At 40.3% G+C, this 24,182-nt stretch overlaps 11 protein-coding genes across 11 annotated transcripts; 5 read left to right on the forward strand and 6 right to left on the reverse strand. All coding sequences in view use genetic code 12, as the record gives it.

Annotated features, from left to right (window-relative positions):
- Positions 1–138: 138 nt before the first annotated feature.
- DPM2 (Dpm2p) lies at positions 139–452 on the forward strand (the record flags this gene model as incomplete). Its single annotated transcript, XM_051750625.1, has 2 exons — positions 139–141; positions 198–452. 2 exons carry the CDS (start codon positions 139–141, stop codon positions 450–452), a joined length of 258 nt encoding a protein of 85 aa, XP_051610080.1.
- A 172-nt stretch (positions 453–624) lies between these two features.
- Positions 625–2,043, reverse strand: KGF57_001422 (uncharacterized protein; the record flags this gene model as incomplete). Its single annotated transcript, XM_051750626.1, has 1 exon — positions 625–2,043. The coding sequence occupies one exon, from the start codon at positions 2,041–2,043 to the stop codon at positions 625–627; it is 1,419 nt and encodes a 472-aa protein (XP_051610081.1).
- A 656-nt stretch (positions 2,044–2,699) lies between these two features.
- Positions 2,700–4,604, reverse strand: KGF57_001423 (FET3; the record flags this gene model as incomplete). The annotated part of the gene is made up of 1 exon (XM_051750627.1): positions 2,700–4,604. The coding sequence occupies one exon, from the start codon at positions 4,602–4,604 to the stop codon at positions 2,700–2,702; it is 1,905 nt and encodes a 634-aa protein (XP_051610082.1).
- A 2,317-nt stretch (positions 4,605–6,921) lies between these two features.
- KGF57_001424 (multicopper oxidase) lies at positions 6,922–8,802 on the reverse strand (the record flags this gene model as incomplete). The annotated part of the gene is made up of 1 exon (XM_051750628.1): positions 6,922–8,802. One exon carries the CDS (start codon positions 8,800–8,802, stop codon positions 6,922–6,924), a length of 1,881 nt encoding a protein of 626 aa, XP_051610083.1.
- Positions 8,803–10,934: 2,132 nt separating this feature from the next.
- On the forward strand, positions 10,935–12,257 carry KGF57_001425 (carboxylic ester hydrolase; the record flags this gene model as incomplete). Its single annotated transcript, XM_051750629.1, has 1 exon — positions 10,935–12,257. The coding sequence occupies one exon, from the start codon at positions 10,935–10,937 to the stop codon at positions 12,255–12,257; it is 1,323 nt and encodes a 440-aa protein (XP_051610084.1).
- Positions 12,258–12,304: 47 nt separating this feature from the next.
- Positions 12,305–13,591, reverse strand: KGF57_001426 (NEDD8-activating protein; the record flags this gene model as incomplete). The annotated part of the gene is made up of 1 exon (XM_051750630.1): positions 12,305–13,591. The coding sequence occupies one exon, from the start codon at positions 13,589–13,591 to the stop codon at positions 12,305–12,307; it is 1,287 nt and encodes a 428-aa protein (XP_051610085.1).
- Positions 13,592–13,744: 153 nt separating this feature from the next.
- On the reverse strand, positions 13,745–14,959 carry RAD52 (recombinase; the record flags this gene model as incomplete). The annotated part of the gene is made up of 1 exon (XM_051750631.1): positions 13,745–14,959. One exon carries the CDS (start codon positions 14,957–14,959, stop codon positions 13,745–13,747), a length of 1,215 nt encoding a protein of 404 aa, XP_051610086.1.
- A 931-nt stretch (positions 14,960–15,890) lies between these two features.
- Positions 15,891–17,548, forward strand: KGF57_001428 (uncharacterized protein; the record flags this gene model as incomplete). The annotated part of the gene is made up of 3 exons (XM_051750632.1): positions 15,891–16,982; positions 17,069–17,118; positions 17,311–17,548. The coding sequence occupies 3 exons, from the start codon at positions 15,891–15,893 to the stop codon at positions 17,546–17,548; spliced, it is 1,380 nt and encodes a 459-aa protein (XP_051610087.1).
- Positions 17,549–17,860: 312 nt separating this feature from the next.
- KGF57_001429 (mitochondrial 37S ribosomal protein PET123) lies at positions 17,861–18,763 on the forward strand (the record flags this gene model as incomplete). The annotated part of the gene is made up of 1 exon (XM_051750633.1): positions 17,861–18,763. The coding sequence occupies one exon, from the start codon at positions 17,861–17,863 to the stop codon at positions 18,761–18,763; it is 903 nt and encodes a 300-aa protein (XP_051610088.1).
- Positions 18,764–18,893: 130 nt separating this feature from the next.
- KGF57_001430 (uncharacterized protein) lies at positions 18,894–20,765 on the forward strand (the record flags this gene model as incomplete). Its single annotated transcript, XM_051750635.1, has 1 exon — positions 18,894–20,765. The coding sequence occupies one exon, from the start codon at positions 18,894–18,896 to the stop codon at positions 20,763–20,765; it is 1,872 nt and encodes a 623-aa protein (XP_051610089.1).
- A 22-nt stretch (positions 20,766–20,787) lies between these two features.
- Positions 20,788–22,713, reverse strand: NHX1 (bifunctional K:H/Na:H antiporter; the record flags this gene model as incomplete). Its single annotated transcript, XM_051750636.1, has 1 exon — positions 20,788–22,713. The coding sequence occupies one exon, from the start codon at positions 22,711–22,713 to the stop codon at positions 20,788–20,790; it is 1,926 nt and encodes a 641-aa protein (XP_051610090.1).
- Positions 22,714–24,182: the final 1,469 nt, after the last annotated feature.

The following is a 24,182-nucleotide window of genomic DNA, read 5'->3' on the forward strand; positions in this document are numbered from 1 at the left end:
CGTATTGTCGTGTAAATGTGGCGAAGTTTACATACACGTAAAAAGTTTCAACTTTCATCTTTGTTTCGTATTTTTTTTCAAAGCAGGATAATCAATTAATCAGATTGTTTTAGGCTTGCTTACATCGCTTCAACGACAATGGTATGTTAAGCAGACCGCTTGGCTTTTTGCTTCATTTACTAACATGAACAAATTAGGCCGCTGATAAACTTCTTGGGTTTGCAATGCTTCTCGTAGCTGCATCTGTATTCACCTACTACACAACATGGGTATTTGTAATACCATTTGTCGATGAGGACTCATTCATAACCAGCTTCTTTTTGCCTAGAGACTATGCTATTAAATTGCCTTTGTTGTTGCTTCTTGTTGCCGGTTTGGGAGTGGGAACGTTTATTGGAAAAGTGTTGATTAAGAACCAACAGAAGCAAAAGAGTAAGAAAAAGGCGCAATAGAGTGAGTATACACTGTTTGAGGGGTGCCGTGAGAAAGACAGTTATTAACCACTTTATGCTAGGGAGGAGCCAGCAGGATTGATCAGGGAGAGCTGAGAATAGTATAGCTTGTTGTGTTAGAACTACGTATTGATTTGCAAAGTGATTTGTTAGTGACGTGTATCTGGATGTATCAAGACCTCACTATGTAGTCTCCACTTGTTGTGGTGTATTTGACACCCTTGTATGGTTTAACATTTTCGCCCATTCCTTTAGCATTGACCACTAAAAGGCTATCTACTTTTAGCCCACTAGGTACAGGACCCTTGTGGCTGTAGTTCAACTTGATATGCAGGAGTTTTCTGTGGGTGGAAGATTCTCCTTGTAAATGCTCGTTGCCATCATTTTCCTCTCCAATTATCGTTGCACTAAGAGTTGGGACAACTCCCTTCTTGAACTCCTTCAAACTCCACTCGTGCTTGTGAGATAAACGGGTTTGAAAGTCGCCGTGACTGATTCTATTCACTTTTATTTGATCACCCACCTCCTCACATACAATTTCCACTTTGATGAAGTCAATTTTTGATATCATATTTGCAGGAAACAACTTGATTTCAAACTCGGATGTGTCTGGTTGAGATATGAATTGGACGTCAATGGTACTTAACTTTAGCAAGCTGGTTTTCTCTCTATTACTCTTGAGATCATTCAAATCAAGTTGGTATTTCAACAAAGTGCTTTTACCTTCTGGTGGGATGAACGATAGCACACCTCGTCTCTCTTTGAACAATTCCGTGTTTATACACCGATGAAATCGAGGTAGCTCCAAATTAGCCCCGACCTTATTCAAAACCAACTCTAATGTTGGTGCACCAGATAACTGACTGAAAAAATCAACACGTCCATCAATGCACCCGCTCAACACGTAATTGTCAACTTGGTTGTCAGTCTTGCTCGAGTAAAACGCCGAATCATATCGCTCTAACTTTGATTTTGTTGCAATTGGTTTCAAAATCACGCTGACGGTCTCGACAACATCAACGTACATTTCGTTGCTTGTATGGCGAGCGTCATTTCTCCTCCACGGAATATCGGTGGTGAAACTTTGCTTTGCCTCCGCTTGTAGCCCGGTTGTCTTTTGAGCCTCGTTGATAATTTTTGAAAGCAACGAAGTATGACTCACCACGTCTCTTAACTTGTTGAAGTCGGTTATATACGGCATTCCGTCATCGAGCATCTGATATAGAATCAACGTAATCACATCGGTGTTGGCTTCAATCTTACTTCTTGTCAATTCATCAAAGTAGTCTTTTAAAGTTTCAACCAATCTTGAGATAAAAGTGTACGGAATGAGTGGGTTGGACGTGATGTCATCTTCAGAGCACAAGACATAAAAGTGTAGTGAGTGGAATCTGCAACCGATTGCATAGTAATTCGAATTCAAGTTAACTTTCGTTGGTAAACTTGTTTGCGAGCTGTCAAAGTCTAATGTGGTGACATCAATGTTGGCTAGTTTAGGTAGAATTGCTTTGTATTGGGGTAGTAAAAGACTGTTGCTGTACTCAAGCGCCAACGTATGCGAAATGTCTGCAATGTACACAGCTTCAATCATGATGTATCGAGATCCACTTGTCTGTTGGCTTTTTTTACAGTCCTTTGATGCATTTATAGGTGAGTGAGCGCTACCGGTAGTTCACGTGATGTCCACCAGACCACTAGAAGTAGTGGACCAATTGGAGGGTCTCTAGCACAAGCGTAGTGGTGTTGAAATCAAGTCATAGTGACTCTGTCTACACTATCACCAAATCTTCCGGGATTGATTAAACTATTAAAAAACTATAAAGTGTACGACATTTCTGACGAAAAGCTCCAAAATCTGAAGTATTGTAAAAATTAAAAAAAAAAAAATGTACATATTATTGCAGGACGGGGGATCGGGGGAAAGGGGGGGAAGAATCGTTGGTAAAATAGGTTTCCTCGTTTGTTAAAATATTGTGAACGGTTCAAACATAATTCATTATCTCCTTAGTCATCCTTGTGTTCACATCCAAGGGTGGGCTATCTTCACATCGGACCAACTCTCAAGCTTTGTCTCTACCATGGCATATTCAAGTCGCTTCACGAGATATAAAACGGGGATACTCTGTATCACTTTCCACAGTATATCTACACACACACACTTTTTTTTTTTTTAACCATACTTTCCTATGCCAGGGGAGCAACAGAAGCTATCGAGACGATCTTGGCAAATACTTGCAAAATGCAGCCTTAATTGCTGTTCTTAACCGTGGAGGAACGTTCTTGCATGGAACTGCTTCCTTCAGCTATAATTTCATGATCTGTATCACGACTTCCCTCTTCGTCTTCGAGATCGGTTATATCCACCATCAAATCTTTGGCCACTCTTTCTTCAACATCAGGAATGTCTTGCAATCCGTAAAAGGCGATTGTAGCCAAGCCCAAGAAACCGGCAACACACGAAAATACTAATGCAACAATTCCTTTAGCAGTGAATCCAGTAGGCAACCTCTTGTGCTGAACGTTTTCTCCGGACAAGTCCAACAAGTTGACGTCATTTCCAGCAGCATTTCCCTTCCATGGCACACCAACCTTCTCACAAATTTCCTTATGATTATCTGTGATTTGTTGCGTTTCATTGTTTCTAATAGCATTTGGATTCTCAACAAATACAACTGCCAAACCTTGATCCAAATGCCATTCGATATGACAGTGGAAGAACCATACACCTGGGTTATCAGCTTTGAAACGAATGACAAAGTACGATTGAGGGCGTACGTACAATGTATCTCTCTTCATTGGATATTTAGGCCACTCGGCGTGATCAGAGGCATTAAAGGCAACTGGATCTTCATCATCATCCCTTGCAGCACCTCTTTCCAAAACTTGGAAAACATGACCATGTAAATGGAATGGATGTGTACCGGTGTCCAAGTTGTTAAGCACAATGTCAACAACTTCATCTTCTTCCAAGACGAACGTGTTTGTGTTGGTACCATAGACTAATTCGTTGGTGGCTTCATCACCGGCAGATAAAACACTGAGTATAGTTGGTACTTTTGGCTTGGTGTAGGAGATGTTGTTGAAAAAGGCATAGTTGATACCATTGCCCAAGTTGTCCATTTGCACTTGAAGAGTAACTGTGTAATCAGCGTCATCCAAAATTTCTTGCTTATCCAATGGCACCAAGTAAAAGTCATCTAAAAAGTCATCAATTGAATCAACATAATTTTGTTCTGGTTTGTCGCCATCGTTGTACATCATGTAATTTGTACCATTCAATTCTAAAGCTTTGGGAACGGTATCCAACATGGTGTCATCAGCTTTGTTCATGAATGCATAGTTTTTGTCAGTGGAGTTCTTGGTGTGTACCAATACAGTATATCTCTGAGCAATGGTGACATAAAGCATGCTGGCTTCTTTTGGTTCTGTGTAAACACCATCCACTTCAACAACCGTCATGTTGTGATCCTCAATCCAAAGATATTGTGAAATGAATCTTCCAGTGTTGATGATTCTCAATAAATAGGTCTTGTTTGGCTCCACCTTCCAAGTAGCATTTCTAGTTTCATTGAACAAGAGGTTGTCAATGATTGGTTCTGCACCAGTTGGATTGAATCTGCTCAAGAAATCAGGCATCAATTCTGCAGAAGTCTTGTGGTAATGTTCATTCAAAGTCAAGACAACTTCTTCGTCGTAATCATATGGGTAATCATCTTTACTTGGCTCTTCGATGATGAATACGCCTCTCATACCATCTCCGTATTGCCCAGAAGTATGCGAGTGGTACCAATAAGAACCAACTTGTTCATCCACAGTGAAATTATAAGTGAAAACTTCACCAGCAGGAATAGGACATTGCGACACCATTGGAGGTCCATCCATCTGAGACGATCCATGTTGGAACATACCATGGAAATGCAACGTCGTATTTAAGGTGTCAAAGCCATTGATCAAGTGCAAAATAACACGGTCATATTTTTTCACTCTCAAAGTGGGCAATGGCCAAGATCCATTGAAACCAATCATACTTCTTTCGAAAACACCATCTGGGTTGAGGCCATCGACCCAGCCAGTCTGGAACCACCATTCATGAGTCTCAGCGGCTATTAGCGTTGACAAGAACAACACTGATACAAAGTTCCACAATCGCATGGTGGGGGTCTATTGATGATGGGAAAACGCCAAGATCAAAACGAAGGGTACAACTTGGTGTTATTGTGACGGGTGGAATATGTGTCAAAACTACTGGAAATAATAAACCCCCTTGTGATGGAAGTAGTATTTTCTTGGCAAAGAGTCTTGTGTTTTGAAGCGGTGATTCTTTCCTTGGCAAAGCGCAAAATATAAGTTGGTTTTTAGTTCAATTGAGACAAGGATGGGTCCTGAACTATGGTTGGAAATAGCAAGAAAAAAAGATGGGTGGAATGAACAATGGTTTGAGCAAATTTTGCAATTCCTCTTTTTCCTCAAGAGTTAAGGATTCCTTGAGTTCTTAAATATTTTTCTGAACATTGGAAGATGGGATTTCATGAGCAGGATGAAAAGAGAAAGACAATAACTAGACACAAACAATGCCAAAAAAATAAAAAAGAAAATAATTAAAACGGAAAATAAAAAAAAAAAATTTTTAACTTTTCCATCAGTTACACAAATGCAATTTCTCAACAGACAGTGAAAACATGGAATGTTTTGAAGAAAAGAAGAGTCGGACATTCCCTACCACTGGCACATTCTGCTCTCATACGTAGTTTCCGTAAGGAACGTGTTACAGGCACTCGTCATACATCTCACCGGCGTATTAGCTTATTCTTTCATTTTAGGAGAGGGGGTGTTTTGAATGCAACTTTAAAGGACATACAATAACTTGGTGTATGTTTATTTCCCTCATTAATTTGTCAGACACTTTTGTTTCATTGGCTAAACCTTGTTTTCTTCTCTCATGGTGTACCAGCATCTGATGAAATCAGATAATGTACAGCGGCATAATTTTTTCCATAGTAAAGTATGGTTCTGTGCTAAATTGGGGTGTTTTGTTCATGTGGCACGACTTTTAAAATTGTTCTTGAACAATACGACCACCAATACAATACACAATAAACAACAATACCCGACAATGTTAGCCAAACGGGCCATGCGGTTAACATATGTCAATTCTAAATAAAGCCGTGGAAAGGGAGGCTCGAGACTAACAACGGAATTTACTATCTCACAGAGAAGTGATTACTAACGCTAGAATTCAATTCTAGAGTTGGTGTTGCGTCGGTCCGTTATACATTATTGTTTGAACAAAAGTGCAGGGACTCAATCTCCTATTTTTATATGTAAAGACCGTCAGCATTGATAATGTTGAGGAGATCAGCTGTTTCATATCGCACTTTCTCCCTAATAAAGTCAGGCGATGTTGCATTGAGTTTTGTATTGGTTGAGAACGTTTGATTGGACAGTGGCTACTTAATTCGCTCGTATAAGTAGAAATTGTGAAGGGAGGCTTTAGACCATGGAGTTTAAACTTTTTGACCTCCTACTTGTAAACTGATTTGTGTTACTTATTAAGCAGCAGTACTGTCTAAAGGTGTCTCAATTTCAGCCAATCATAGAAGAGAACTTTTTACTTTTGGGTTAATTGTTTGTTTATTGTTGTTCTTTTTTTTTTGTCTGTCTGTCTGATATAAAAATCTTCTCCGACTTTGTGTGTTGGGGCTTCTCTATAGCAGCAGCTATTGTATTTGCATTTATACAACTGTCAAAGTATAGACGAGTAACCACGTTGTGGTTGATGTTCTTGTTAAGTTGGGTTTTTGAGTGCCCTTTCCGTTGGAATTAGTATGATTTGGATCTCTTTCTCTCTGATTGGATCGGGGTAAAAAAAAAAGATCACGCGGAATTGTCTCCTTCACCAGGTATGTAATCGTATTCCAGATTTCACCACATAGGACATATCAGGTACAGGATCCTATCTTTTGCAACCGAAATACGTCAATGATTTGTCTTGTGATACGCCAGTCTAGCTCCGATTTATTGCGTTGTACTTGGAAAACGTCTAAAGCTACAAGCACTACTTACCTGTCTAAATTGGCACGGGTAGGGATTATATCAACTATAGTCTAACTATATATAAGTAATGTAACAGGAATTGAATGTTTCTTGGGGGGCAATAAAACATTCTATTCCCATGGTAGAAAAAAAAAAGGGGGGGGTTGGTTGATATTTTGGGGGCATCTCATTCATCAAATCTTTTAAAAAAAAAAATAGGTGTTGTCTAAACAACATCTCTCTGGTCATCTAAGCAAACATTGTGGTTCAATCAAGTGAGTCAGTTAGAAAGATAGCGCCACTTAAAGGAGAAGTCATTAAAAAAGGAACCCTGTGTTCATGGTATTTCAAAAGGGTCCTTACGCACACACATTTTTAACCACCTTCCCGCCTATTCATGAGCTCCCAACTAACATCATCACAAGAGCTCCCCTGATTAATGTTTATGAGTAGATGAACCCTCAGTTGAGGATGTTTGTCTAACAATTTCTGCACTGTCATCTTCGTCTTCCAAATCAATAGCCAAGTCTCTTGCAACTCTTTCCTCAACATTCTCGATATCATGCATACCGTAAAAGGCAATAGCAGCCAAACCAACAACACCGGCAACGCACGAAAATACTAATGCAACAATTCCTTTAGCAGTGAATCCAGTAGGCAACCTCTTGTGCTGAACGTTTTCTCCGGACAAGTCCAACAAGTTGACGTCATTTCCAGCAGCATTTCCCTTCCATGGCACACCAACCTTCTCACAAATTTCCTTATGATTATCAGTTATCTGCTGGGTTGCATTGTTTTGGATTCCCATGGGGTCCTCAACCAATTGAATTGCCAAACCTTGATCCAAATGCCATTCGATATGACAGTGGAAAAGCCATACACCTGGGTTATCAGCTTTGAAACGTAAAACCATGTATGATTGTGGTTGCAAAAATACCGTGTCTCTCATCATTGGGTACTCTGGCCATTCAGCGTGATCAGAGGCATTAAAGGCAACTGGATCTTCGTCGTCATCAATTGGTTCGTGTCTTTCAATCAATTGGAAAACGTGACCGTGCAAGTGGAATGGATGTTTACCGGTGTCCAAGTTGTTAAGCACAATATCAACGACATCATCTTTTTGCAAAACAAAAGTGTTTGTGTTGGTACCATAGACTAATTCGTTGGTGGCTTCATCACCAGCAGACAAGACTGTAAGTAAAGTAGGCACTCTAGGCTTGGTGTAGGTGATGTTGTTGAAAAAGGCATAGTTGATACCATCACCCAAGTTGTCCATTTGCACTTGAATCGTAACTGTATAGTCAGCATCGTCATAAAGTTTCTCCTTATTCAATGGCACAAGGTAATAATCATCAAAGTAAGCATCGATTTCGTCTTGAGTCAAGTCATAAGATTCAGCTTCACCAAGCTCTTCATTATACATGATTGTGTTTGTACCATTCAATTGCAAATCGTCTGGTTGAGTGTCCAACATATCAGGGTCAAGTCTGTGCATGAAGGCATAATTTTTATCAGTGGAGTTTTTAGTAGTGACCAAAACTGTATATCTTTGAGCAACAGTAATGTAGATCAAGTTGGTTGTATTCCTCTCAACATAAACACCATCCACTTCAACAATTGTCATGTCATGATCTTCCATCCAAACGTACTGCGACAAAAATCTTCCAGTATTGATGATTCTCAACAAATAGGTCTTGTTTGGCTCCACCTTCCAAGTAACGTTTCTAGTTTCATTGAACAAGATATTTTGTGGAATCAATTCAGCACCAGTTGGGTTGAATCTGCTCAAGAATTTTGGCATTAATTTATCTGATTCTTCATGGTAATGTTCATTCAAAGTCAAGACAACTTCTTCGTCGTAATCATATGGGTAATCATCTTTACTTGGCTCTTCGATGATGAATACGCCTCTCATACCATCTCCGTATTGCCCAGAAGTATGCGAGTGGTACCAATAAGAACCAACTTGTTCATCCACAGTGAAATTGTACAACATTGTCTCGCCAGGTGGAATGGGACACTGAGTAACCATTTCTGGTCCATCCATTTGATTGGTACCTCTTTGGAACATACCATGGAAATGCAACGAAGTGTTTCTGTCATCGAAACCGTTAGTCAAGTAGAAATTGACTCTGTCACCTTTCTTCACTCTCAAAGTGGGCAATGGCCAAGATCCATTGAAACCAATCATGCGTCTTTCAAAAACACCGTCTGGGTTAACTCCATCAACCCAATTGGCAGTGTAGTACCATGTATGAGTCTCGGCAGTGACAAGTGCTAATAAAGCAAGGATTACTAGCGAAAATACTGACTTCATGGGTTAGTAAGATATTTCGAGGAACAAGGATACAAGACTGTGGTGGTTATATGTTGTTGTGGTTGTTTTTCTCCAACCGCTTTTGTTTAAAGATTGATAGAGACCCAAAGACCAAAAGAGAGAGGAAATAAGCAAAATTAGTGAAAAAGAGCTTGGTGGGAATATGGATGACTATTTATAATGATTGTCTTCCATTTTTCAAGAGTGAAACTTATTGTTTGAAAAGGCATGCTGATGAAATTGATAAGTCGTTGTAGTGCAGTTAGCGTTGATGAGACTAAAGTACGATGCAAAGAAATTGGAAATTAAATAAAAAAATTTTTCTGGGCAAAGGACTGGTTGGGTTTAGTGTTGCAAAAAGTGTCGACTTTTTTTTTTCTTGGCTTTTACAGCAAAGGGCAAAGTGGCTAGACATTGAATAACTGAATAAGCTGTAAGCGGCAGTCATTGGTGAGCTGGCGGGATGAACTGTAACTGTTCTGTTGTTCTTTATAGGAAGCTCACGTAGTACTTCTTTCGTAGAATTGGTGGAGTAGCAATACCATTGTGAAGGTGATGTTGAAAGAGCTAGCCGGGTGCGTGTACCTTGTACCGGAAAGTGAGTGTGTCCCTGTTTTGTGTCTAATGTCTGCAGTTGAAAGAGTGGATCCAATTATTACATAAACATAGTGTGTGTATATGTGTGCGTGTCCTGTGTGTAAAAATTTTATCTTTTCCATCAATGCGAGAAAAAAAAAGAAAAAAAGAAAACAAAAATGTCATTCAAATATGCAGACACTGAAAGTTGGGAAATTATTTCGTTACCTTCTTTGTGATTTGCTGTTTTGAAAAAAGCTCTCAGCAAATTATATCGAGGAAAAAAATACTAGCATTGTGTTGTTGCTGTTTTTGCAATTCCGCATATGGAGAAGCAGTCTGCAAGTATTCTTTGTTGAAGTGTGGTAATTCATGGAATCTAACAAAAACTTGTTGTGGTGTTCGAGTAGTAGAGAAGTCACGTGTGTGTCCAAGTTTTTCTTATGAATGTGGAGATGTGTTGTATGCCTTGACATGACAACCAGCATATAGTGTTAATCCTTGCACTGGTGAACTTCAGAAGAGAGTTCTGTTGCCAGCAAGGCCACAAGAGTGTCTCCTCCTACTGTGCCAAGTTTATTCAAAAACATATAAATAGCGATTCTATTTTCCCACTTAATTCTTCAAATTATAAAATCTTCCTTCGATTCAACTAGGTTTTCATTTTCTATAAAATTATATCATCAGCTGAACCTTCATCACAACAGACTGCTGCTACGGAAGCTGCCTCTGAGTCTCTACGGCAACACAATGTCTAGCTCTTGAGTCTGGAAAGGATAATGAGTCACTACTTAATTTCTTTTACAGAATTTTGCAACAAACCGGTAGATTAATAATGCAATGCGCTTAGATCATGGATTACTCAACCACTTATTCTTATTAGAGCAAATACTTCAAATACTACATCAATAGTAAACAATTCCCAAAGTATTGCGAATGGCTTCTACAGACTGGTTTCAAGAGGAAGCACGACCTCGTGTTCCCCGCAACAATCTTCAGGGTCGTGTGTTAATGCAAATTTCTTTTGTACAGAGGAACAAAAGCTTCTTTTGGTTTTGCAGCAGCAGCAGCAGCAAAAAGAAAAAAAAAAGAAAAAAATTTTTTTTTTTGATCACACCTGAACCTGAAGTACGTACCCAATACGTCTATAAAGTAAAGAACAAGCACATTTCTTTGCCCACCCTTCTGCAAACAAAGCACAGTTTATACATTTCAATACAACCTCACCACAAGCGACTGCCTGTCATTACATCAAACAACAACGTTGCACTTTTGTTTCCTCTGCATTTTGCACGCTGTCAGATTTTTGAGTGTTTACTTTTTTCTTTATTTTTTTTTTATTTTTCGTCTTGCACCGTACCATATACAACCTGCCACGTTTAGTTCATGGTTTAGCGGTCGTCCGTCGTTCTATTCAGTCATTTCTGCTTAGAATTTGGTTATAAAACACGTCATTTACAAAAGTTCTGATTGATTTTCATCCGATTCTTTTTGCTTTTTCTTTTTCTTTTTTGTTTTTTTTTTTTTTTTTTGCATACAACGTGGGGTTGATAATAATGAGCAAGCGCTTGTTTAGCATATCCTATCTCAATCTAAATTCGTCAACATTTTCAGTCAATAACTTGTTGAGTTATGTTCCTCGAGCACTTCCAAGGAAGAAGAAGTCTTTGTCAAAGTCGCAAAGTGGAAAGAGGGTCGTCGCTAGTGCTGACACGGCTGATGTTGCCACAAGTGAGGTTGAGGTTCATCAGCACTCACATTACAAAAGGTCTACCCATCCTACTTCTGTCCCGATTTCGAAATTGTTTAGCAATACGTTTCCATTAGGAGTAGCCGAGTCTATTGACCACTATAAACTACGCAATGACCCACTTCAATTTCAACATGATCTACTTTCAACATTACCGTTTTACCCAAATATGGATGCACTAGGTAGGACGTCGAACGTGTTGAAAGTACCCATCGACGACAAGGGAAATTACATTAATGAATTTGTAATTTACCCTGCTGGCAAAACCGAAGCTGACCTGGCGTCAATGAAGCATTTGGTAATGATTCATGGTTACGGTGCCGGTCTCGGGTTCTTTCTCAAGAACTTTGCTGCTATAGCTACACGCAATGATTGGTGTATACATGCGATTGACCTATTTGGATACGGTTGCAGCTCAAGACCACATTTCCACCCACAAAATGTTGAACAAGTTGAAAAATGGTTTTTTGACTCTTACGAAGCTTGGTTTGCTCAAAAAAATATTGAAAAGTCAAATATGTTGGTAATGGCACATTCTATGGGTGCTTATTTGATGGCATGCTATGGCATTGCTCGAGATCCTCATTTTTGCAAAAAAATAATCATGGCTTCACCGGGGGCTATTATTAGACATAAGCGTCAAATTCCAGTTCCAGGATACTTTAAACGTCTTTGGGAAAGAAACATATCACCATTCACATTGGTTCGTAAAGCTGGTCCTTTGGGTTCGAAGGTGGTTAGTGGATGGTCCTCGAGAAGATTTGCAAAGTTGCCCAAAACAGAAGCTCATTTATTACACAAATATTCCTACGGAATCTTTCAAGCTAGAGGGTCAGGCGAGTACATGCTAAATTTCTTGCTTGCGCCAGGCGCTGACGCAAGATTTCCTTTGATTGAAAAGGGAATAGACAAGCTAAAATGTGATATGACATGGTGGTATGGCGATGGCGATTGGATGGATAAGGCCGGTGGCCAGCTGTGCAGTGACATAATTAACAACCTGGCAGCTGCTGAAGGTAGTTCGCAGTATAGCGATGTCAAAATAATCAAAAACAGTGGGCACCATGTGTATCTCGACAATATTGAGCAATTCAATAATGCAGTTTTAGAAGAGATGGATAAATTTTAATAAATTAATACTTTCAAAAAAAAAAAAAAAAAAAACGCTCGAGGGGCCTATGCATGTATATTAAACTCTGGATCTTCATCCTCTCCTTCCAAGTGAATGATTATTCTTAGCGATATGGGTAAGTTTGGATCGGTAATGACTATTTCTTCTCCTGTATGAACCAAATCTCTCATTTTTTTGCTCAAGTTACCCTTGGTAGCTTCCTCCAATGCAGGAGGGCTTGACATGTAAAGATACTTGTCACCACCAGTCAAGCTGGGGTTTGTCATTTGAATTTCTTGCTTGGATTTGATTTCGTGAATAAATTGCTGTAGTGTCCACCACTTTTGAACAGCGACAGTTTTGGCAATGGTTCCACATACGGCGCAATTTTGTTTCCTTGTGTATGAGTATGTGTAGGTGAATATGGAATCATCTCCTGAATACATCATGTAGTTGTCCAAAATCGGATTTACGTTGGTGATAATTTTGAAAACTTCGTTGCAACAACTGGCAGCAATAATGGCGTTTGTGGATGCAATTGCTGGTATTATATTCTTGACAACACCCAACGTTAAGCTTTTTGTCACTCCGTCAATGCCAAACTCTGCTGCCCGAGTCCTTGCAGTCTGGTACATCCACTCGACTTGGTCAGGGTCATCAGCATCAAATTTTTTTCCCGGAAACTGCTTATTCCATTCCAATTGACTTGCCCACTCAATGCAATGCTCGGGTACCCGAGGTGTATTTGCAATTGTACATACTGGGTAAGCTACCTGTGTGCTAAGCAAATCCAAAGAGCACTCAAAACACGAAGTCAATGTCGGTATTATCACCCTGCTTTGCCCACGAAATCCTTCAGTACCCCCATCCACCAAGGGGATGATCAAGTTTTGATCTTGTGCCAACCCGTATAATGTCGAGTTGATCCACCTTCTTGCTTCAATTGAGTCTAGTCCGCTAATAATAACCTGAAAACTTCGATAAAAATCTAGATTCATATCCTGAATCTTTTGGAAATGAGGCGTTATTTTCAAGTCAGGGTTGCCAATCCTTTCGAGGATATACTTTGTAGCAACCTCAGCTTTGCTCTTGCCAATGTCGGCATGACGAAAAAGAAACTGACGATTCAAGTTGCTCAAATCAATAGTATCCATATCTATAATATGTATATCCTTGAAACCAGTCATGGATAAGTTCTTGAGAATTTCACAGCCTAAACCTCCAGCTCCAATAACGAGAATTTTACTCGACTCAAGTGCTTCGAACGAGTCTTTTGGGGAATAAATATCCAGATATTCATTGAAAGGGCCCGTGTTGGCAACAAGTGACTGAATTGATGATAAGTCCCTCATTTAGCTATGATTTGTGATATTAGGAAAGGGCAAAATTCATTGCAAAAACAGTTTCGCTTTTATTTTTTTTTTTTTATTTTCTTTTTGATGCGCGATAATTCGTTAGCAAAGGCCATGCAATGTATATCTAAATCTACGTCTACCGAAAAATCTTTATCTATTTTCTACTATAGGTGGCTCTTCTCCATGTAGTCGTCTTGGAGGTCTCATAGGAGGAACTCCAATTCTTTTCCCAAAGTTGTTGTTCAAGTGGTTTGTGGACGGCTTGGTCACTCTATTATGCAAATGATTTACCCCAAGTGGAGGTGTTTTACCCTTTATTTCTGCTCTTTTCACAGGCACCGATTTGGTAGGATCAAGTGTGCGTTCAATATTGGGCGAAACAAACGTGGTGTCAAATTGCGGTATTTCTTCACTTTTGCCATCTTGTTTCAACTGTAAAAGGGCAGCATTCTTCGCCGCTACAAATGCTGGGAAATGGTTCTGCTCTTCTTCTTGACCCTTTTTCTCCGAGGAATCGGTTTGTGTTGATGTATTTACCATGAGTTCATGTTCTTCTTCTGCACCATCATCGCTAAAGTGGAACGACTCATCAATATCATCCGCTTCCTTTCCCTTATTCATATGCTGTACCACCTTTGAAGGCAGCCTTGGGGTTATGAATGCCTCTCCAGGTGCTTGCAACCTTTCTTGTTCACGTCTTGCCTCGTGCTCCCTCTCCTCTTGTTCCCTTTGCTCCATCATTTGCTTCTTCCGTTCTCTCTCTGCATAGATAGGATCACGATGAAAATCATCTGGCTCATACTCAATACTGCTCTTTTCTAATTTGCGTATCTGGTTGACTATTGTCTTATCGTACAAGCAATTACCCAATACGTTACCAAAACAACGCAAACACCGCTTAATTCCATCCGTGTACGCCTCCTTTTTACACTTTTCAAACGCCTGTGACTTGCTTCTAGCGTTGTCGAAGAACCCATACCCTATGTCTTCGTGAAACGTGCCGTCCTTGAGAGTCACCCTAACAACAACAGAAAGACCCAACGAGCACCTACCAGTGTTTCCATGCGTGTCTAGGTAATCTATTTCACAAGACACTACTTCAGAATTCCACCCATTGAATCCAAAAACTTCATTTGCCAAGTTGAGTGCCTTCCACCCCTCTATGTACTGGACCGTAGTTCCACCGCCCGCTGTTCGCTCACTGACATATTCTGGACCCAAGGCTTTATTGAGTTTAGTTTGGATCTCAAGTGTTTCCTGTTCGGTGAACTGCCGAAACTGTTGCGGCTGGGAACGCTCCTTTACGTGTTGCAACGGTGGCTTCGTCGGTCTTCGTGGCTGGTGGTTTCCATTCAGTGAGCTCATGTGGTGTGAATATGTATTGTTGCGATGGTAACGTGTCTCTCTAGTGAGCCAGACGTGTTGCTAAAAAAGAAAAAAAAAAAAAAAAGAGTTGAGCTTTTAGATTTTTCTTTCCCTCTCTCTCTCTTTCTGAAGCTTATCATACAATCCAAAAAGAAAAGATACTGTGACACCAGAACGATCTAAAATGGTAATATGAGCGATGGGCTTGGGCTGTCTGATAATCAAGTGAAGCTGTTTATAGTGGTTCTACATCTATCAAGTGATGCATTGTCGGCGATAGAGCTATCTCGCATTAAGGTCAAGTCGCCTACAAAGAAACAACTTGCAGTGAGCAAAAGAGCCGAACAAGTGAGCAACTACAAGGTCCAGATTACCCAGGAGAGTAGAAACAGACGTTTCTTGAGCCGTCAAAGACAAAACGAGTTGTCGTCAGCTGTAAAGAAGCTAAACTTTGATACAGAAAAGAAGGTGAGATTTTCGTTAAAGTAAAGACGGGACGTGGCATTTTCCTATACATCTAGACTTGAAATTAGGGTAATGTTTTCTCCTTTCAATAGTAACTTCCCAAGCGGTGTTTTTTTCCCATTGGTTATCTCCTCTGCTTCATCAATAACAAGATTCATATACTCGTCAAACCCTTGGATCTTACCCTGAATTCGCAGGTCTGATTTTTCAAATAACCATATCGTGACAGGACTTTGTTGTTGTAGGAATTTGAATATTAGATTGATTGGGGGTAAGTTGGTTTTGGAGACGGATTTTGATGACATTGGAGGGTGTAAGTGGATGACTAGTATAACGATGGCTTTAATTCTATTCTTCTGTCTCACACTCTTCTGTCTTTTTCTGTTTTTTTTTTGTTTTTTTTTTCTTGTATTGACATTTCTACGCGCTTCAATTCCTAATAAATGCCAGATCAACTATCCAACAAATGTCAGACGAAGCACCTGAGGATTTCAAGCAGTACATTGTTCAATGGATAGAGGCTGATGCGATTGAAGCAACCAAAAATGGCTCAAAAATGGCCATCCTCTACAACAAGATGCTTGCGCAGATACGACGCACACTGGAGCCAATCACGGATACCAAATCCCTAAAACAGATCAGGTATGTGGGAGTGAAAACAGCTGTGGTGTTGAGCAATAGGGTGTTGCAACTTTGTAAAGCAAATGGATGGGAACCGCCTGTTGGATTCATGGACGAAGCTGAAGCCCACAGACGTGCTTCCAAAAAAGTGGATCAGGTGGGAGAAGAAGAGGATGATTCGTCGGCGCGGCCAGCAAAACGTGCACGGACTGCCAGTAGTTATGTTCCGAAGCAGAGGTCTGGAGCGTTTGCGATTATGGTGGCCTTATATTTGAAAGATCGTGAAGGGCGAGGTATGACTAGGGAACAAATTTCACAACATGCGGCACCGCATTGTGACAAAGCTTTCACAACTTCAACCACTTCAATGTATTCTGCATGGGACTCCATGAATACTTTGATAAGAAAGGAATTGGTGTATGTCACTGGGAGGTCACCAAAGATGTATTACTTGACTGATGAAGGTAAGGAATTGGCGTCAAAGTTGAAAACCGCTGTGAATATCGAATCCTCTCCAATGCAACCAAACACCGTTGCCAATAGTTCCTTCGACAATGGAGTAAGATTCGAGCCAAGCTTTGAGAAATCATCCCCCACTTTAAGAAGAAACGCCGATTTAAGTTCGTCTCGCCAATCATCCTTTAGACTACTTAACCCGGCTCACAACTCAAGACTAGTTTCAGAGGTGTTATCTTCCACAAATAGCTTTGCTCATGATTCTCAAAATAGAGTGTACGATGGTACTCCATACGAAATATGGACCAAGGATGAATACGAGGTGGTTGTATATGTTGACAATAGAGAAATTAGAGGTCAACAAGAGCGAAACTTTTTCCCAAGACAACTCGAACTTGCCAATCACAAATGTGATGTCAAAGCCTTGTCTTGTGGGGATATCACTTGGGTTGCAAGGCACTTGCGCACAGGGCGAGAAGCTGTGTTGAACTACCTTTGTGAAAGAAAAAGGATCGATGACTTGTGTGACTCCATTAAAGACGGCAGGTTCCAAGAGCAAAAGAATAGAATGAAAAAATCGGGAATGATGCATTGTTTCTATCTAGTGGAGGAAGTGAGTATGGTGAAGGAGCGTGTTTACACTATCATGGACTCCATACAGACTGGTATTGCTCAAACAATGACAAATGCGCGACTATATCTACGAAGGTTCAAGGACATTGACGAGACTGCTGACTTTCTTTCGTCTCTCACCAATGTGATAAAAGATAGACATGCTCACAGAAGCTTGGTAGTGCTTCGGCCCAGAGACATTTGCAACCAGGATCACTACAACGAATTGCTTATAAAATTTCGGGGAAAGTTCGAGACAAGGGTAAATTACGAATGCTGTCACTTATTTTCAAGCTTTCAAGAAATGATGGGGAAAACAACGCAAATGACAGTGAAGGAATTGTTCATATTGATGTTGATGACAATCAAGGGATGCTCTTTGGAGAAAGCTATTGTCATACAGAATCGGTTTCCAACGCCAAAGAAGTTGCTTGAATTTTACCACCACCAACATGTACATGCCCCCTTGGAGACCAAAAAGCAGTTGATGGTGGACGAGTTCAAAACGCAAGTTGGTAACAAAAAAATAGGGAAAGTGTTACTGGAGAAAATCTACGATGTATGGGGGGCATAGGTTGAGTAGCATAATCGTAATCGTAAAATCTCTTCTACTCTCTGTGGTAGCGACTGGCGCAGAATCAATCACCTAAAAAAATAAAAATTAAAAAAAAAAAAAAAAAAAAAAAACATAAAAAAAAATTTACTTAAACCATAAATTTTTCACGAAGTAGATCCGTTAACTACACAATGGGTAAAGGAGTATTAAAGTATGGTGGAAAGTCGGGTATTCTTCCCAGGACAAAGGCTATCTTTGGCAGACCGATCCGTCCTATGAACGAAATCGAATTACAAAAAGAGAAAGCCACGGAGAGTGGATACGCAGAAGGTGTGCCAACGCCAAAGATAAATGGAAAACATCTCCCACGTCAGCAACCCCCAAGAAAGTATATCACCGTTGAGGACAGAATTAAGCATATCAAGTACCCACCAATGTCGTTACGAGAAATGAACGACTTACCAGCTGAGGAGAGAGACGCTTACAAAAGAGCCTATTACCGAGCCGAATTTTTGAAAGAGGCCTATTTAGAAGAGGAAAAAAGGTTAAAGAAGATAGACGAGCTCAAAAGGAGTGTACATGAGAAAGAGTTGGCAAAGCAGCGCCAATTCGAAGAAGAACGTAAGGCTGATTCCTCCAAGATTGCATCGTTACCAACCATGCAAAAGATTTTGGAGCAAGGTTTGATTAGAAAGAGGACACCAGAAGAGCAAGAGTTGTTGAAGGAGCAACGCAAATTGAACCGTCGCTCTAAGGAGCTACACGAGAAAGAAGTCAAGGCACAGAAATTACTCGAGTTGTATCACTCAGCCGCCAAATTTATCACAACCGAGGAGCAGTTGGAAGAGGCCATCTATAGGGCGTTTGAAGTTGATGTCGGCAAGTTTGACAGTGCTCAAACAAGTGTAGAAACAAAGTTGTTTTCGAGAGGAGCTGGATACTTGGTTGGTGAAGTAAATGAGTTGAAGATTACTGATGCCGTTTTGGGACAAATTAATGGAAAACCTGGTTTGGAACAAATCAAGGACGTGTTGAGTGGAACTAGAGAAAAAACGAAAAGGGAGGCTCAATTGAACTTGAGCAATGAGATATAGGGTTTGTAATTTTGTATATATATATATATGTATAGGGTGCGGGATTGCCTCGCGACTAGAAAATTTTACACCGAAAAAATGAAAACAGAAAATCTTCACCAAAGGAACATCAAAAGACAAGGTTCACCAAATGGCATACACACCGCCCCAAGACATAAACGAGTATCATCGCATATTTTCCAAAGTTTTCAACAAACGACTAAAATATGTGCTCAATGTCAATATAATCTTGTCAATCTTGATGACAATTGTTTTAGATCTACCATTTCACCGATTGCTATCGTTGCGGTTCCTTTTATCAATTGTTCTCAAAGTACCCGTTTATTTCTTAGCTTTGACTTTGATTAGACAAGCACGGGTTAGATTTTCCACTGTTAATTACTCGAATCAAAAGACGCTAGGGTTACAAATTTACCACTCATTATTATCAAACCAGTATCTTGAAGTGACATCATTCCACATCTTGTCGGCATTATTTGTCTATGGTGTATTCATCTTCAATTTACCATTCACTTTTGATTTTTATTTGATTTCAAAAGAATACAGAAAGAGCCCCTTGTTGAATGATGAGTGGGTCTACTATTGGGTGTGTCCATTTATTGTGGGAGCATTGTACTCGGCCAACCAACTTGTGTTCCAAAGGAATAGGATCCCTTTTGAATATGGACATAACAGGAATAGTCCGCAAAGTTCTTTGTTTGCACATTTACCACAAGCCTTGGGAAATGCTTTGGGGTTGACCATATTGATATCAATAGCTAGTCCTGCTTTATATTGGGGATGTAAATCTTACTTGTACAGATCGTTGATCGTGCTCCGATTATTTGGCCTTGACAACTCGTTACCAGAAGGAAGCACGACCTTGTACACGTACCTCAAGTTGGCATTTCTCACATATGTGTTGGTTTTGAACTGGGAACTCGAGAATCACCTATTCAGAGTTTACGCGACAATTGGATGTCTTGATGGTAAAAAGCCAATATCTTCGTACAGCAAGGATCCTTTGAATTGCTTGTTGAAGGGTTTACGTGATGTGGCGCCAAGTCACGAACTAAGTAGATTGACTGCATTTCAAGAATTGGCCTATATTGCAACCACCAGTGAAAAGGAAGGGTTGCGGTTGCGATTGGCAATATTCAGCGCAAGGTCAAAGAAGGAAAAATTATGGCCAGCATTGTACGAAGAATGTTCATTGGTTATTCGGGAGGTTAACGGGCAAATCAACAAGAGGAGCACGCGTGATATGAAAGCTTTAATAAGCTGGGAAAAGGATGTTGACACTGGCTTTAAAAGGAGAAAGGACGACAATATCTTTGGCAATTCATTTACAAGCTCTTTGTTGGATGAGGGGGGAAAGAGTGCAACTAATAGCAAAGCTACAAGTGAGAGTAACTGGGTAGGCTATGTGCGCAGTGAGGTTATAGCTCCAGTAGTGAAGGTCATCTCGCCATATTTGCCGCAACATGTGTCGAGTTATTTCACGTCTCTGTTAACATCGTTCAAGACCAAGGAGGGTCAAAAAATTGACGCTGTGGCATCCGAGTTTAGAAAGCAGTTTTTGGAGTCGGTATTCGGAGTCTTGTTTCGTGTAACATTAAAAAGAGACTGCGAGTCAAGGGTGAGAAACCCCGCCAATTTTGGAAATGCAGTCATTGCTGTATCCAATATTATTCAGCGCTCAGTTGTGGAGGATTCATTAAATGTTGTCACGTCGGCTGATATAGGTAGTACGCTCAATCTTCTTGAAAAGTCCATCCGCATTTCGACCAATTATACTGATCAATTACCTGCTTCGGTATTTGTTGGATCAAGCAAATCAAAATTTCACTTGATCTCGGACTTGAATAATCTCGAATACCACGAATTCTACAATACATGCATACAGTTTAGCGGTTTATTGAACGAGCTCAATTTAAGTCCCAAAGCGTCCGAGCTTGCAAAATGGGTCATTGATATCGCCATTGCTGAAAAAGAGCAGCATCTGAATAGGAGTGTCTATTAGCTTCTACAAAATAAATATGTATTCAATCTCTTCTACCCCCACTCAAGTTTGTACTACTATTGTTTGCACTGGACTGGATACCAGGTACCGTGTCTAATAAAACCGGCTTTAGAACCTCCTCATCAAATCTGGTGAACCACCTGGCGTGCTCTTCGGCACTGAGAATAGCACCTAGCACCCCTCTATCAACGTTTGTGCTTGTGTTACCAAGTGTTGGTGACGCTAAAGTGTCTGATCTGAACTCGTCAACATCACTGCCAATCAATTCCTCTTCGTCATCGCCGCCATTGACTATATTCGAGTTTGATTCATTGTCAAGTAGATTAACTGCTGAGGAGTTGTTTGAAGTGCTATCTCTGAATGGCGCAACTTTCGATTGCGACTTCATAAACCTTCTATTTCCTAAAATGTTCTGTTGTGAAGTGAAATTTGACTGCAGCGGGAGTCTTGGTGCCTCAATGTCGAACTCGTCATCTGAATCTGCTGCTTCATCAATGCAGCCCGTTTTGATACCCAAAATCTCCAACATCGAAGCCGTTGTACCTCCAAATAAAATGACTGTGAGTACAACAACCACCAACACGGTGGCAAGTAAGGTCCATTTTCCATCGCCGCCAAAACCCATAGCCAAGGCAACGCCAACTGCTCCTCTCAACCCAGCCCAGAAGATCATCATTTGGTAAGAATGGCTAATCTCGTCCGGCACATTCAACGACAAGCTTCCATTGGAGTTTATGTTTGAGATACCACTGTATTTCTCAAGTCTTGCGCGGTATAGGAAGTTGAGGAACCTTGATAATGGAAACACTGCTGACCACCTTGCAACGCAGATGGATATAAATGCCACAATAATCAACAATGGCTTAAAAACAAGCTCAACTTCGGTAAATAAAGACAATCCAAGGTAAATAAATATGAAATTTTCTGATAATTGGGCTAGCAATTGGAAAATGTATTTTGTTGCAATTTGTGTACGTCTTGACATGTTGTAGTAAGCATAATGTTTCAATGTGATACCACAGAATAGCAACGAGACGATACCTGACATGTGAGCTCCGTTTGAGAAAAAATATGACTGGTAGGCGAACAACAACACCAAACACGTTTCAATCTGAGGGTACCTCCGCACATGCGAATGCTTTAAAATCAATGCTACTAGTATACCAATTGCCATCCCAATGATGGTTGAGATGGTAAAAGTCATCAAGAACAAGCCAATACCTTCAAAAAAAGAAGAAAACTTGACAGGCTGGCCATGAAATTTTTGACAAGTTTCAAACATGACAATGGATATAGCATCGTTTAATAAAGATTCACCAAAAATAATGGTGTACAACTTTGGATCAACTTTGTAAGCGTTGAAAATGGATAAAATGGTTACTGGATCGGTGGCGGATAATGTAGCCCCCACAGCCAAAGCGTCGACAAATTCCAATTTCACTCCATCCAACCCAATTGCAGTCCATATGTACACAATCACCCCTACAACCATTGCTGAAATGAACGTTCCCGGTATGGCAAATGTCAATATACTTCCGATATTTCTGAAAAAATTGGCCTGATGTAGTTCGTACCCACTGTTTAAAATGATGGGGGGCAACAAAATATTGAAAAAGTATCCTGGGTTGAACTTGACTGCATCTTGTATGTAATGCCCGGGACTGAGTCTAATGATTAATCCCACAATCATACCACAAAAGATGGACAACACTGTCTCATGGATGGCTTTTATTCTTCTCTGCTGTAAAAAGTATGACGACCATAGTGCCAACATCAACAATAACAACAAGATAAACAAAGCCCACGATGAGAAAATTTCATTTTCAACTGGGTTTGAATCTTCCAACGGGTCGTCTCCAACTGCGGGTGTATCTGGCGAGTCGTCTAAATCATCCGACGCAGCTCGTTTGACTAGTTGCTTAAACGCATATAAGGCTAGACCTGTCATGTGTCATGTGAGTTACGGTCGATGGGTATATACTAGTTTGTATCAATTGAGTTTACGATTGTATTTGAATGCGTTGAAATTATCTGTGATTGTATTTTGTTTGTCAGAGGTTCACAAAAAAAAGAGAGTAAGGGAGGGGAGCAGAAGCAGGGGCAAAAGCAGGAGCAGGGGGGGGCAGCTTGAGACGCGGTTCACTCCACAAACGTAGGCGCAAGGTTAGCTACACTATCTTGGAGTAGGTGACTTTATTAATATGAAGTAATGAGTATAATACATATGATATTGTTGAGTGCAATAGGTGGCATGGACTGTGGTAGTGCGTGTGCACAATTTGATACCCGGTGATAAATATTTTAGCAGGTGAACAGGAGGAAATAAAGAAAGCAACAGTTGTGTACTGTGACGAATACGGATTTATTATAGTTTCTACTTGAGTTTGCATTTGAATAATTGTGTGATCGTCGAGTCCTATGACGGTGGCCATTAAAGGTGGTGCTAGGCTCCTTATACACCACCCCATTTAGGGACCGTTCAGGAACGCTGTGGTTGCGTCTATTTGGTGGATAAAAACTTGTTAAACACAGTCCCAATTAAAACCTTGGCATGCCCAGATGCATTATCTCGGATCACGGTTGAGATGAGTGAGTGTAATTTAGTTATCCACTTTATCATCTCTCGTGTATCACAGCGAGTAATGAGCTCTTCTTACTCATAACACTCCAGACTATACTTTATTGATAGTCAATTGCAAGTGAGTTCGATTTGCAAATGCTTTTAACAATCTGGGAATGTCATGCTCGTAATAAGGCTCGACTTTGTCTACCAATCTGTCCGAGGAACTTTATTAGTTTAGTACATTAGATGCATCCAACAATCTTTATGTGCTTGTTGATACGGCAATTGGAATACGGCTATTCCTTTCATCGTGTGGCTAGCTCTTCATGAATGACTGTTGATTATGTGCCTCAAAATCAACAGGTTCAAAATGAAAAAAAAAAAAAAGGATTAGTGGGGTGCTATGAAATACTCCCTGCTGCTTCTTCTGTTCCTGTGTCCGTCGCAAGTCGGTACAGGGAATGATGGATAAGTTTGTTCTTGATTGCTCCTCTTTCAGTATCAGCGCAGTCAATTATGATCATCTTGGGCAAAGATAATGTTGAAAGGGTTTCTTCCAAGCAACGTCTTAACCTTTCATTAAACGTGTGCGGGATTTTGGAATCTCAACCGTAAGGTGGCTTGTTTCCAGTGGAATTGTTGTATACTTGGCTAGTGGTTGATTAGCTAGCCCATGTTCACCCACGTATTCTTTTACGGGGTGCTATGTGTTGGCGTCAATTTGGCTGACATTGCAACCCATTGGTGTTGCAGCTTACTGAAAATTGTTAAAACATAAAAAATACGTTAAAAATTGTCTTGTAAATGACTTTTCAACAATTGTAGAGTCACTTCTTTATGACTGGTGGTCGTAC

This window comes from Candida theae (assembly GCF_024610275.1).
Source record: "Candida theae strain CBS 12239 chromosome Unknown scaffold41, whole genome shotgun sequence".
In the NCBI taxonomy this organism is placed as follows: Eukaryota; Fungi; Ascomycota; class Pichiomycetes; order Serinales; family Debaryomycetaceae; genus Lodderomyces; species Lodderomyces theae.